This window comes from Eretmochelys imbricata, chromosome 24 (assembly GCF_965152235.1).
Source record: "Eretmochelys imbricata isolate rEreImb1 chromosome 24, rEreImb1.hap1, whole genome shotgun sequence".
NCBI lineage: Eukaryota > Metazoa > Chordata > Testudines > Cheloniidae > Eretmochelys > Eretmochelys imbricata.
In genome coordinates this window covers 14,790,072-14,804,556 of record NC_135595.1, presented here as the reverse complement: position 1 = coordinate 14,804,556, position 14,485 = coordinate 14,790,072, and the positions used below count along the sequence as shown (strand labels likewise).

General features: G+C 48.1%; 1 protein-coding gene across 1 annotated transcript in view; it reads left to right on the top strand.

Annotated features, from left to right (window-relative positions):
- The first annotated feature begins 283 nt into the window (after positions 1 to 283).
- LOC144279948 (IgGFc-binding protein-like) overlaps positions 284 to 14,485 on the top strand; it is a 90,567-nt gene continuing 76,365 nt past the window's right edge. Inside the window, exons 1-4 of the mRNA XM_077841653.1 lie at positions 284 to 341; positions 3,736 to 5,001; positions 8,102 to 9,313; positions 10,767 to 11,107. Coding sequence (XP_077697779.1) covers positions 284 to 341; positions 3,736 to 5,001; positions 8,102 to 9,313; positions 10,767 to 11,107 — 2,877 coding nt within the window. The remainder of the gene's footprint in view (positions 342 to 3,735; positions 5,002 to 8,101; positions 9,314 to 10,766; positions 11,108 to 14,485) is intronic.

Genomic DNA, 14,485 nt, shown 5'->3' with positions numbered 1-14,485 from the left:
TGAGGTGAGGCTGACTGGCCTGTAGTTCCCAGGATCCTCCTTCTTCCCTTTTTTAAAGATGGGCACTACATTAGCCTTTTTCCAGTTGTCCGGGACTTCCCCGGATCGCCATGAGTTTTCAAAGATAATGGCCAATGGCTCTGCAATCACATCCACCAACTCCTTTAGCACTCTCGGATGCAACGCATCGAGCCCCATGGATGGGTTCCTAAGTCCTTAGATCTCTAGGGAATGCTTAAATTTCATATGTAAAAACCGGAGCCCTAGAGAGCAGAGGCGGAAAATGAAGGTGACCAAAGACACACCTCTGTGGAGCAACAACAGAGATGTGGAGGGAAGTGGTAAATAATCTATTGAAGATAATGCCTGATGGAGTGGCTCACAAGGGAGGAAACAAAGAAAGGGCAAAATCATGAATAAGAAGGTTTCAGGAAGAAGTATGTGGGGGAACCTGTCCCTTGGGTCCTGGTTTCTTTCCAAGGTGGCACTCCTCTCATTGGAGATGTTGTCAGCTGCTGATTAAAGAACTGCTGTGTACATTTTGTCGGGCTCAACGGGTAGTGATCAATGGCTCCATGTCTAGTTGGCAGCCGGTATAAAGTGGAGTGCCCCAAGGGTCGGTCCTGGGGCCGGTTTTGTTCAATATCTTCATATTGGCATTTTGGGATGTATAAGTAGGGGCATAGCGAGCAGATCGAGGGACGTGATCGTTCCCCTCTATTCAACATTGGTGAGGCCTCATCTGGAGTACTGTGTCCAGTTTTGGGCCCCACACTACAAGAAGGATGTGGATAAATTGGAAAGAGTCCAGCGAAGGGCAACAAAAATGATTAGGGGTCTAGAACACATGACTTATGAGGAGAGGCTGAGGGAGCTGGGATTGTTTAGCCTGCAGAAGAGAAGAATGAGGGGGGATTTGATAGCTGCTTTCAACTACCTGAAAGGGGGTTCCAAAGAGGATGGCTCTAGACTGTTCTCAATGGTAGCAGATGACAGAACGAGGAGTAATGGTCTCAATTTGCAGTGGGGGAGGTTTAGGTTGGATATCAGGAAAAACTTTTTCACTAAGAGGGTGGTGAAACACTGGAATGCGTTACCTAGGGAGGTGGTAGAATCTCCTTCCTTAGAGGTTTTTAAGGTCAGGCTTGACAAAGCCCTGGCTGGGATGATTTAACTGGGAATTGGTCCTGCTTCGAGCAGGGGGTTGGACTAGATGACCTTCAGGGGTCCCTTCCAACCCTGATATTCTATGATTCTATGATTCTATGATTTTCTTTTGTTCCATGTAGAGGGGATTTGACCTAATCCTTAGACTAGCCTTGCTGCCGAGAGAAGGAAGAGTGATTGTAGATGATTTGATGGAGGATGCTTGTGAAAGAGGCAAAATTGAGAAAACAGGGACAGTGACTCTGATGGGGGTGGGGAAAAAATGGGACCCAGTTGGAGCCACCACTCCACACAGCACCCCATGGGTCCAGAAGTGTGCAGAAGAAAAACCCCTCCCATTCTGGGGGCAACAGATGGTGCCTCCTTTCCCCCCTTGCCCCAATTGCCAGAGACTCCAGCTGGTAGGAGCAGCTGCAGAAGTAGACAAAGGAATCTTGGGCAAGTAGCTTTGCGGGTAATCTGGTCTCTGTTCCCAGAGTTGTCATTGACTGTCTGAGTGATCATAGATAAGATACTGAGGTCAACATTTCAGGGGCTAAGGGAATGGGATACTGGGCCTCTCGCTTCTAGGGTGCTGGTTCCAACCTCGCCCCAGATTGGTGGGTGGGATTGGCTGGCTCAGGGAATGGAATATGGGGACTTTCCCCTTGAGGGCAACATTTTCAGTCTGGCCCCAGGTTCAGGGGACTGGCTGGATCAGAGACAGGATAAAGGGCCTTTCACCTTTCTTGGGCATGATTTCAAATCTAGCCTTGTGTGTGTGTGTAGGGGGCTGACTGGCTCAGAGGGGTAGGGGAATGGGACTTGGACAAATAACAGCAGCCATATATGCAGGTAGTTGATGGGGGGGGGTCAAACCTTAGACCTTCAGCTAGGGTAGCCCCTGCTACCTGTCCCCAGGAATGACATGGGCTGCCCCTGCTGCCATGACCTGTCATGCATGGTGCATGCGAGTTCACGCTGGCAGGGATGGACTGGTGTGCTCTTCAAAATGGCATCTCCAGTCCATGATACTGGAGAAAACCAGACCCGGTTTTGCCTCAGTATTGGACAGAGGACAAGCCCCAGAGAAACAGAACTGTCTGGCTTAAAACCAGACAAATGGCCTGCTTATCTTCCGTACCAAGATCACAGGCCTGTACCACTTGAACTCCTTTAGTTGTGAGATAGTAACAGGTCCTGTAGCCTCTGTGACACAAGACAGACACTAGACAGAGTAATGAGCACGCATGTTAGGCCAGTCTTATTCTACTCAACTTTGTGAGACACTGGAAATTTGTGAACATTCTCATGAATGCGAGGCAGTCGTCTGAATACTCAGGAAAAAGAACAATGTTAATGGACTGAGTAGGGCAGAGAGAATGTGATACTTTTAGTGATGGAAATATCCAAGAGTCAAATGGTTTCATTTTCAACCCGCTTGAGCCTCTATTGACACACCCATGCAGAAGAGTATTTGACAGTTTCTTTAGACCCAGCTACTGAAATCAATGAATTATAGGAGAATCTCAGCTTCTGTCAAGGTTCCTTCCTCACGCTGAACTCTAGGGTACAGATGTGGGGACCTGCATGAAAACCTCCTAAGCTTACTTTTACCAGCTTAGGTTAAAACTTCCCCAAGGTACAAACTATTTTATCCTTGGACTTCCACTGCCACCACCAAACTTTATCTGGGTTCCCCTTGCACCCCACTTCCTGGGGAAGGTTTGGTAAAAATCCTCACCAATTTGCATAGGTGACCAGAGACCCAAACGCTTGGATCTTAGAACAACGAAAAAGCATTCAGTTTCCTTACAAGAAGACTTTTAATAGAAGTAAAAAAGAATCATCTCTGTAAAATCAGGATGGTAAATACCTTACAGGGTAATTAGATTCAAAACATAGAGAATCCCTCTAGGCAAAACCTTAAGTTACAAAAAAGACACATAGACAGGAATATTCATTCTATTCAGCACAGCTATTTTCTCAGCCATTTAAAGAAATCATAATCTAACACATACCTAGCTAGATTACTTACTAAATTCTAAGACTCCATTCCTGTTCTGTCCCCGGCAAAAGCATCATACAGACAGACACAGACCCTTTGTTTTTTTCCCTCCTCCCAGCTTTTGAAAGTATCTTGTCTCCACATTGGTCATTTTGGTCAGGTGCCAGTGAGGTTACCTTTAGCTTCTTAACCCTTTACAGGTGAGAGCATTTTTCTTCAGGCCAGGAGAGACTTTAAAGGGGTTTACCCTTCCCTTTATTTTTATGACAGCTTCCATTTTAAAAAAGTGGTTGTGAATAAAACAGTGGAAAAAGTGTGACCTCAGGTTCAGAAAACAGGAGGCAGAGAAACAGAGCACTAAAATTATTTAAAAACAAACCAACTAAGGATCTGAAGCCAAATCTCATGATTTTTTGGCAGCTGTCTCAGGATTTTTGCACATTTAGGGTTGGAATACTGCCGTAATAAAGTCTCCATCATAAAATTGATACTGAATAAAAACAGGGTGTCTCATAACCTGGGAGTGGACAGAATTGGGACAGGGTTTTATGCCTATCTCCTCCGTCTTTCTGTCTCTACAGGTGTTGCTAATATCTCCATCACAGTATCGTCTGTAGAAATTCCAGATCCCTCTTGCTCAGGCCCCCAAGGGACAGAATTTATCACAGTCTTCATGCAGAACCACTTACCAAGTTATGGCGGTAAAGACTTCCGGTTGTTCATCACTGGCTACACCCCTGGGACGTTCGTCAACGTTTCCGTGAACAAAGCAGGGGTTAGGTTCAATGTCAGGGCAAATCTCGGAGAGACAACATGGATACAAATCCCAGACTTTGTGGAGCTGGCAGGAAGCAACATATTTGACCACACAGTCATCGTCCGGGCTGACCATGAGATCGCCATCCTCTCTCTGAACTATAAGACCTATACGGCCGATACCACTGTAGTGTACCCTGTGGAGAAGCTCGGGACAGAGTACTACGTGGTGACTCCAGTGGGGAACAGAGATGGTCTCAATAAGCAATTTGCTGTAGTAGCCTGGAAGGATCCCACCATTGTTGAAGTTTACCTCAAAGGGGCTGTCACTTTCCAAGGAGAAACCTACAGAGCAGGGACAAAACTGGTCATCCCACTTGGAGCTTACCAGGCTGTCCAGCTGCAAAGCCGTGATGACTTATCCGGCACCAGGATCATGTCCCAGAATCCTGTTGCCGTCTATAGCGGACATGTATGTATTGCAAAGCACACCAAATGTGACTACGTGAGTGAGCAGCTCCTGCCGGTGTCTGTCTGGGGCACCTCGTTCATTGTAGCGCCCTTATCCTTCCAGCCCAAATTTGACCTGGTGTATGTGGCTGCTTCCCAACACACTCGCATTGATTATCAGTCTGGGAGGGAGAAATCCAGAAGGAACCTGGTTGCTGGGCAAGTGGTGACATTTGAAATCAAATTCTCTAGTCCCTTGTACATCTCTGCTAGTGCTGGGATCCAAGTCGCCTTCTTCTGCACTGGTGGGAGCAAAGGGAAAATCGTGTACGATCCCTTCTTCCTGATGATCCCAGATGTCTCTGGCTATTGCCAGACCTATAACATCCATGGACAGGACCGGTTTGAGAACTATGCCGTGATTGTAGCCAAGACGGCCGAGACTGCTGCTGTTACTATTGATGCGGAACCACTACGTGTTACTCTGTGGAGGCCTATTCCAGGCACAGCATATTCTTGGACTACATACAACTTGAGAAGTCAGTTTAGCAACCACACCATAGAGACCCCCAGCTCCCCATTTGGTGTCCTGAGTGTTGGGATTACAGACAAGGCTGGATATGGCTCAGCAGCTATTGGTAGTAAGTACAATATATTTGATAGTCTTTCTCTCCCTCCCAGCCTCCCTTCCACCATCTTTCCTTGTTCCCTTCCTTCCCAACCACTCCATTGGACAACACTCCCACTCAGAGTCAAAGGACAGAACCCAGGAGACCTGCCTCTCAGTCCTCATGCTCTGAGCACTAGATCGCTAAAAAATAGATACCAAATGTATATTTTGATACGTAACTGAAATATGATTTCTCTGTCCTCTGCTCCAAGTGTATTTTGAACCTGCAGGGGGTGTCTGGTAAACAAATTCCCTGTGAAGCAGGAGGGAACTGGTCCCTCTTCTCTGCCATGGAGATACATCAATAAGGATCACAAATAAGAATCATTAAAAGGATATGGACCGAACCACCCAGACAGTAGCCCCAACCATTCACCTAGATTGCCCAAACTGGTTATACCACTTTATACTGGTATAGCTAAAGAAACACAACCTCCCTAGTGCAGATACAGTATCATAGAATATCAGGGTTGGAAGGGACCTCAGGAGGTCATCTAGTCCAACCCCCTACTCAAAGCAGGACCAATCCCCAATTTTTGCCCCAGATCCCTAAATGGCCCCCTCAAGGATTGAACTCACAACCCTGGGTTTAGCAGAACAAATGCTCAAACCACTGAGCTATCCCTCCCTGCGTAAAGGTGCTTACCCTAGTGTCTTGTCAGGGACAGGGAATAAGTGCATAAACTTGTCTACATTACAGCGCCTTGACGAGTATAGCTGTGTTGGAAGAGCCCCCTAGTGGTAACGCAGCAGAAAGAGATCTGCTTTACCACTTTTCTGAATAACATTAGCTATGCAAACAGAAGCACCACTCTATTGGCATAGTTGTAAATCTATACCAGGCGTTTCGTTAGCATAGGTCGGCTAAGTGGTATGATTTTTTTTTCACACTTCTAACTGACAGCTATGCTGGCAAAACTTTGTAGTGTAGACGAGGAGTAAGACACCTTCACGCTGAAAGAACTGTGTCCACGTTCGGGGTTGGTATGACAAATTGGCATAACAGCCCTAACCAACATTGTTATATCAGTACAAAATCCATGTGTAGACCAGGGCTTGGATGAAAAGTGGTATTCTGGAGTGTACATTCATCATCAAAACATTCAATGACCAATCTATGAAGAGGGCAGAGTTAAGGGCGTCCACATGATGCCACATGATGCAGGAATTATTGGGTGGATATTTCTGGCCTGTGGTATTCTGCTATTTCTATACAGGAAAGGGAATACACTATACGGGTCTGAAGCAATTTTTTACAGCTATAACAGGGACGCACACAAAGGGCTGTACTAGTGTAAGTATCTGGGCAAAAAATAAGCTTTACTAGCATCAGGATTTGTCTACACAGGATTTTTTGGTATAACCTGAGGTTTGAATATAAACTAATAAAGTTATACCAATATAATCCCCTGAATGGACACTCTTAGGCAAGGTCTACACTAGGGGCACTTTGCTGGTATAGCTGTACCAATAGGCTATACTAGCGAAGAACTCCGAGGGTGGACCCGGATATTATACCAACAAAACAGTGCTTTTGCCAGCATAGCTTGTTGCAGACTAGCCTTCGGGCTACTGGGCAACAAACGCTTTTCCGGTGCAGTTTTGCCAGTACAGCCAGACTGGCAAACCCCCTAGTGGTGATGCCGCTCATATTGGCAAAAGGAGTTCTTTTGTTGGTTTAGTTAAACCACCTTCCTGAGCAACATAAGCTATTCAGGCAAAAGGAGTCTTGCCAGTACAAGGTGTGTCTACATCGGGGGTTTTGCTGGCATCGCTAGATCAATTAGGGGTGTGATTTTTGTACACTTCAAGCTGATACACTTATGCCAGCAAAACTCTACACTTTAAACTCTGATCTCCACACTGCACTCAGCTATGTCTACACTTAAAACACAACAGTGGCACAGTGTAGATCAACAGCAATGGGAGGGGTTTTCCCACAGTTATCAACCTAGCGCTGCCTACACAGGGACTTAGGTTGGCTTAAGTATGTTGCTCAGGGGTGCGGATTTTTCATACCCCTGAGAGACATAGCTGGGTCAATCTAATTTTCTAGTGTAGACCAACCATGGTAGTGTAAATCTGGCCCAAGTGAAATAGCCTGCACCAGCAAAAGTGCAGTTTTGTTGGCATAAACTGTATTTACACGAGAGGCTTTTTCTGGCATAGCTATATTCGTCAAGTATGACACTTCTTCCTACTCCTGACTAACACAGCTATGCAGGCTGAAATCTGTAGTGTAGACATGGCCTTATAGAGTGTCCTTTTTTGGATTATCTAATGTCGCTTGGGAAGGGGTGTAAATGAAACTGAAAGAAGACACTTATTTTGGAATACAGGTGTCCACACTGGCGGGTTACACCAGTAAAATAATACTTGTACAATTGGTAAAACTTTCTCATGTAGACAGGACCTCAGGCATCTTTATATAAGTATAACTGGCTCCAAACAGGGATTATATGCATATGACTCTATTTGTATAAAGTCACCCCTGTAACCAAAATAATTATACTGGGACAACCACTGTGTGTAGACTCGTCTGAAGTTTGGCTGCCCAGGAAAATCAGTTGAGGTTGGGGGAAATGCACTTCTCAGGAGAAATGTGGATGGACCCTGAGACAAAAGGTAAGACACTCCCAGGCCTGGTCTATGCTAGAGAGTCAGGCCAGTTTAACTACGTGAGTCAGGGATGTGAAAAATCCTCACTCCTGAGTCTCATAGGTAAGCTGACCTAAGTCCCCGTGTAGACAGCACTAGGTCTCATATTCGTCTGGGGGGTGAATATGAGAGACAAGAGGAAGAGATGGAGGTATAGTTGGCCTTGTAAAATGTACCAATGATATTCACTCCCAGAGCCAGGGTTAGAAGCCAGGAGCCCCGACTCCCATTCCTGTGTCTGTGCTCCTTGTTATCAGCCCTAGGAAGGCTGGCACCAAATGACAAGAGCAGGTCTCATAAAATGTTGCTGTCCTGGTTTGTGATGCTCTTTTGTATTTGTCTCCTCTACGTAGGCATTTCTAGTGCTGCCCCTACTATTCAACCTCCAGATCTTCCCCCTACCTCTTGCTCAGGCCCCCAAGGGACAGAATTTATCACAGTCTTCATGCAGAATCACTTACCAAGGTATGGCAGTAAAGATTTCAAGTTATTCATCACTGGCTACATCCCTGGGACGTTTGTCACCATCTCAGTAAATAAAGCAGAGTTTTTGGTCACTATCACTGCAAATCCCGAACAGACAGTATCTGTGATGATCCCAGTGTTTGTGGAGCTGGCTGGAAGCAACAAATTTGACCACACGGTCATCATCCGGGCTGATCACGAGATCTCCATCCTCGCTCTGAACTATAAGACCTATACGGCTGATACCACTGTAGTGTACCCTGTGCAGAGGCTCGGGACAGAGTACTATGTGGTGACTCCACTGGGGAAGCCAGATGGTCTCAATAAGCTATTTGCTGTAGTAGCCTGGAAGGATCCCACCATTGTTGAAGTTTACCTCAAAGGGGCTGTCACTTTCCAAGGAGAAACCTACAGAGCAGGGACAAAACTGGTCATCCCACTTGGAGCTTACCAGGCCGTCCAGCTGCAAAGCCGTGATGACTTGTCCGGCACCAGGATCGTGTCCCAGAATCCCGTGGCCGTCTATAGCGGACATGTATGTGTTGCAAAGCACACCAAATGTGACTATGTGAGTGAGCAGCTCCTGCCAGTGTCTGGCTGGGGCACCACATTCATTGTACCGCCCTTATCCTTCCAGCCAAAATTTGACCTGGTGTATGTGGCTGCTTCCCAATACACTCACATTGATTATCAGTCTGGGAGGGCGAGAGCCTCTAAGGACCTGGTTGCTGGGCAGGTTGTGACATTTGAAATCAAATTCCCTAGTCCCTTGTACATCTCTGCTAGTGCTGGGATCCAAGTCGTCTTCTTCTGTGCTGGTGGAAGCAAAGGGAAAATCGTGTACGATCCCTTCTTCCTGATGATCCCAGATGTCTCTGGCTATTGCCAGACCTATAACATCCATGGACAGGACCAGTTTGAGAACTACGCAATGATAACAGCCAAAACGTCAGAATCTGGTGGCATCACCATTGATAAGGAACCCTTGGAAAACATTACCTGGAGGCCAATTCCAGGCACAGGGTTCTCTTGGGCTGAATACAACCTTGGCAAAGGGTTTAAGAGAGAAACCATGGAGCACCCCATATCTCCTTTTGGGCTTCTGAGCATTGGGATTGCATCCAAATCTGGGTATGGCTCACCGGCTATTGGTGCAAGCAGTAAGTAAAGTAGTTTTTGTTATGTCTTTTCCCACTTCTCACTCTCTTGCCACCGTTATTTAGCCTTGAACCCCAACCCATAATATTACAGAATCTCAGCTTGAAAGATGGAAAGACTTGTTGGGTCAGAGTCTCGGCACTGTTGAGCTTCAGGTGTGCACAGCAGAACAGGATGGGCAGCTGACAGGGAGCTGATCACACTCTGAGATCTTCTCCCTGGGTGTAGCCTGGGGCTGCTCTAAATTGAGCCCACTGACTGTGGTCCCCTATGGGTCATAAGTCAGCTGAGCACTGTCAGAGCCCATCACATCCCAGCCACTCTCCTTGCCTGCTCTGTGCTGCCCATGACATGCCCCTCTCTGCTCCACCATCTGCATTGGGTGTTGCGGGGACAGAGATGTAGGAACTTGTTCTGCTGGATGTATGCCTGCTATTGTCCCACCCATGCTAGTGATTTCCTAGCAGGGGACTAGTCAGAGGTTTCTGTTTCCTTTGTGCCACCCATGAGGGATGGTCTAGATAATACGTAGTCCTGTCTTGAGTGCAGGGGGCTGGACTAGAAGACCTCTCGAGGTCCTTTCTAGTCCTATAATTCTATGATTCTATGAATGGTGCAAAGGCCATATGTATGGGACTAGATAGATGTTTGTGTGTTGATAGATCAATATAGAGGGTGTGGTAGGTGATAGGTGGATAGACAGATATAAAAGCAGTTGGCAGATAGATATAGATGGACAGACACAGAGAGGGTGACAGAAAGATATAGTAAGTGATGTGGGGGGACAGATGGACAGATAGCTGTAGAGGGGACACTAGATATTTAGATAGATAGGTGTGGGGGGATAGATAGATGTGTGGTGGGGAATAGATAAATAGATTTAGAGGGAGGATGTGGGGATAGATAGGCAGTATAGAGGGGATTATGAGGGACAGATAGATTGCATCTTCACTCCACAACTACCCCTCTTACCCTCTTCATCCCAGCCCTGCCCCCCCATCGCTTTCTCTTCACTTTTCATACAGCTGATCCCTCCTATGTAAACCCACTCAAATAAAATAATAATAATATCAATAATAAAAATCATGGCACTGACATGCTCTTATTCACTCTTGTACATTATCCCTCGTTCCCTACCCAGTGTCTGTCTTGTCTATTTCAATTGTAAGCCCTTTGGGGCAGGGACTGTGTGCTGCTCTGGGTTTGCGCAGCACCTAGCAAAGTGCGGTCCCATTCTCAGTTGGGCCTTAGGCATTACCTTAATAACCATGACTAATTTAAAAAAAGGAAAGGAAAGAATGATCGATCATCTCGTCCGTTTCACAGACAGGCTGTGGGATTCTGTTGAGACTTAATTTCATTCCAATTTTTTCCACTGTCCCTCAGCCCTTCTCTGCTTTTCAATATAACTGATTAGTCTGGTGTTTCTTGTCTTTCAATTGTCTTTCCGGCTAGATATTCCAACGCCATCCTGCAGTGTGGGCCTCTGCAAGGAAGGAACAATTTGTAAGATGATAGATGGGCAGCCAGAGTGTTTGCCAGTTTCTGCGGCGACGTGCTGGGCTGGGGGTTACTTGCATTACCACACCTTCGATGGCCGGCTGTATGACATCCATGGAACCTGCACTTACACCGTGGCCAAGACCTGTGGGTGTGACTGCGGCCCACACTCCTTTGACATCACGGCTGAGAGTGGGAACAGGGGGAACATGCAGGTCTCATACATTGGGTTGGTGACCATCCAGGTGGATGGAATTACCATCACAGTGGCCAGGGCAGAGGTCGGCTTTGTGAGGGTAAGTGCTGGGCGCACATCTCCACCCCGCTGCTACACACAATTTCCCAGTGTGGTGCTAGCGGGTGCTGTGTGGCAGGGAGTGGCATGGGGGGGGGTCAGTCGGGGGCGCTGTCCCCTCAGAGTTGCACTGAGCCCAATTCCTCAGTATGGCGCCTCAAGGTGCTGCACTGAGGGGAGAGGAGTGGGTGACTCGGTGTGGGGAGCTGTCTGCTCTGTCAGAAGCACACGGGATCTGCTGTACTACTCCAGATAAATTGTAGGCCTGAGGACTTTGGGCATTATGTCTCCCTTGGCGCATCATGCAGGAGCAGGGCCAGTACCCCAGCTATTGTGGGCAAATCCCAGCTCCGCTGAGTCCATCCTTCTGGTAATTTCTAATGTAACAGGGATCCCTCTGAGACCCCACCTGAGGAGAATCCCCACTCCTGGATCCAGGAGGATGTTGACTCAGCTGTAAGATATGGGAAAACTGAGGCACATCTAGGCAGGTCAGGGACTCTGCTTTACAGAGACTGCTCTAACTGAGGTGCCTCAGGGGCCCCAGAACATTCTAGACATCTCCTTGAGACCTCTTGCCCCACAGGAGCCACTCCCCAACGGCTCTAACTGACGCAGCCCCCGACCCCACAGGAGTCGCTCCCTAACGGCTCTAACTGACGCGACCCCCTCCCCCACAGGAGCTGCTCCCTAGCAGCTCTGTCCAACACAGCCCCCTCCCCAACAGGGGCCGTTCCTCAACGGCTCTAACTGATGGAAAAAGGCTAATGTAGTGCCCATCTTTAAAAAAGGGGAGAAGGAGGATCCTGGGAACTACAGGCCAGTCAGCCTCACCTCAGTCCCTGGAAAAATCATGGAGCAGGTCCTCAAGGAATCAATTCTGAAGCACTTAGAGGAGAGGAAAGTGATCAGGAACAGTCAGCATGGATTCACCAAGGGCAAGTCATGCCTGACTAATCTAATTGCCTTCTATGACGAGATAACTGGCTCTGTGGATGAGGGGAAAGCTGCGGACGTGTTGTTCCTTGACTTTAGCAAAGCTTTTGACATGGTCTCCCACAGTATTCTTGCCAGCAAGTTCAAGAAGTATGGGCTGGATGAATGGACTATAAGGTGGATAGAAAGCTGGCTAGATTGTCGGGCTCAACGGGTAGTGATCAATGGCTCCATGTCTAGTTGGCAGCCGGTATCAAGTGGAGTGCCCCAGGGGTCGGTCCTGCGGCCGGTTTTGTTCAATATCTTCATAAATGATCTGGAGGGTCGTGTGGACTGCACCCTCAGCAAGTTTGCAGATGACACTAAACTAGGAGGAGTGGTAGATACGCTGGAGGGGAGGGATAGGATACAGAGGGCCCTAGACAAATTGGAGGATTGGGCCAAAAGAAATCTGATGAGGTTCAACAAGGACAAGTGCAGAGTCCTGCACTTAGGACGGAAGAATCCCATGCACCGCTACAGACTAGGGACCGAATGGCTCGGCAGCAGTTCTGCAGAAAAGGACCTAGGGGTTACAGTGGATGAGAAGTTGGATATGACTCAACAGTGTGCCCTTCTTGTCAAGAAGACCAATGGCATTTTGGGATGTATAAGTAGGGGCGTTGCCAGCAGATCGAGGGATGTGATCATTCCCCTCTATTCGACATTGGTGAGGCCTCATCTGGAGTACTGTGTCCAGTTTTGGGCCCCACACTACAAGAAGGATGTGGAAAAATTGGAAAGAGTCCAGCGGAGGGCAACAAAAATTATTAGGGGACTGGAACACATGACTTATGAGGAGAGGCTGAGGGAACTGGTGATGTTTAGTCTACGGAAGAGAAGAATGAAGGGGGATTTGATAGCTGCTTTCAGCTACCTGAAAGGGGGTTCCAAAGAGGATGGCTCTAGACTGTTCTCAGTGGTAGCAGATGACAGAACAAGGAGTAACGGTCTCAAGTTGCAGTGGGGGAGATTTAGGTTGGATATTAGGAAACAGTTTTTCACTAGGAGGGTGGTGAAGCACTGGAATGCGTTACCTAGGGAGGTGGTAGAATCTCCTTCCCTAGAAGTTTTTAAGGTCAGGCTTGACAAAGCCCTGGCTGGGATGATTTAGTTGGGGATTGGTCCTGCTTTGAGCAGGGGCTAGGACTAGATGACCTCCTGAGGTCCCTTCCAACCCTGATATTCTATGATTCTATGATGCGGCCCCCTCCCCCACAGGAGCTGGTCCCTAATGGCTCTAGCTGACACAGGCCCAGCATTGCCAGTCTTGTGGCTTTTTCACAAGTGCCAGGGTTTTGCTGGGGGCTGGGGTTCATCTGGTGATGGTGCGAGAAGCTCCAACCCCATGGTGAAGTCCAGCCCCATTGGTAGCCAGCAAAGTCGCTCCTCTCCACCCACCACTATGATTCGGGGGGGACGGGGAGCAAAGATCCCAGCTGCCCAGGGTGGCTCTGCTCCTTCCCTTCCCCTGTCCCATGAGCAACGGGATGGGACAGCTCCTATGCCCTTCAGCCCTGCAGCACCCACCCTGGGAAGGGGCAAATGGGGGTGAAGAGCCCCAGGAGCTGCCTCCATCCCGTTGCAGGCCTCTCTGGGACTTGGGGTGTGTGTGTGAAGAATCCCAGGAGGAGCAGAGGAGAGGCTGTGGGGGGCTGAATTGAGCAGGTGGGAGTCTGGGACTGATGGGGTGGGGGCAGGGGCTGAGACTGAATTCAGGGGGGATTGATTGATGGAGGTGGGGCTGGGGTGCTGAACTGAGGGAAGCTGTACTGATGGGGTGGAGAATGGGAAGCTGAACTGGGGGAGTGGGCTGGGGGCTGGACCGATGGAGGGTGGGCAATGCGAGGGTTACTGAGGTGGCTGAACTGATGGGGTGGGTGGGGAATGGGTGCAGAGAGAACAGAAGGGGGGACTGGGGGACAGGATTAATTATTGCACAGGGGACAGGAAAATGTGGGGGTGACAGCTCCTGTCACAGGGACCAAAATCCCCTTCCCCTATAAATTTAGGAGAGTGGGCAACACGAATTGTCACAGACACTCACTGAAATGGGCAGGGAGAGTTCTAACATCAAAAGACAGTCTGAAAATCACAGTGTAGTCCTTTTTCAAAAAGCTCTTTATGTCTTGGGACCGATCTCATGAGTTTTAGGGTCTGACTCATGATTTTTGATCTCTTGAGATTGGCAATATGGTAGACCCCTCCCCGACAGGGGCGGCTCCCTAACAGCTCTAACCCGCGCCATCCCCCTCCCCCATGGTTGGCCTCACCAATTCCTAGGCTTAGCCCTTTCGAAATCCCAGTGAAATTGTTTTTATTCAGTAGTTGCCAATTTGTCACAATCAACAGTCTTTGAAGAGATGGTCCAATTTCAATGATGTTCTGATGGAAACCATGCAAA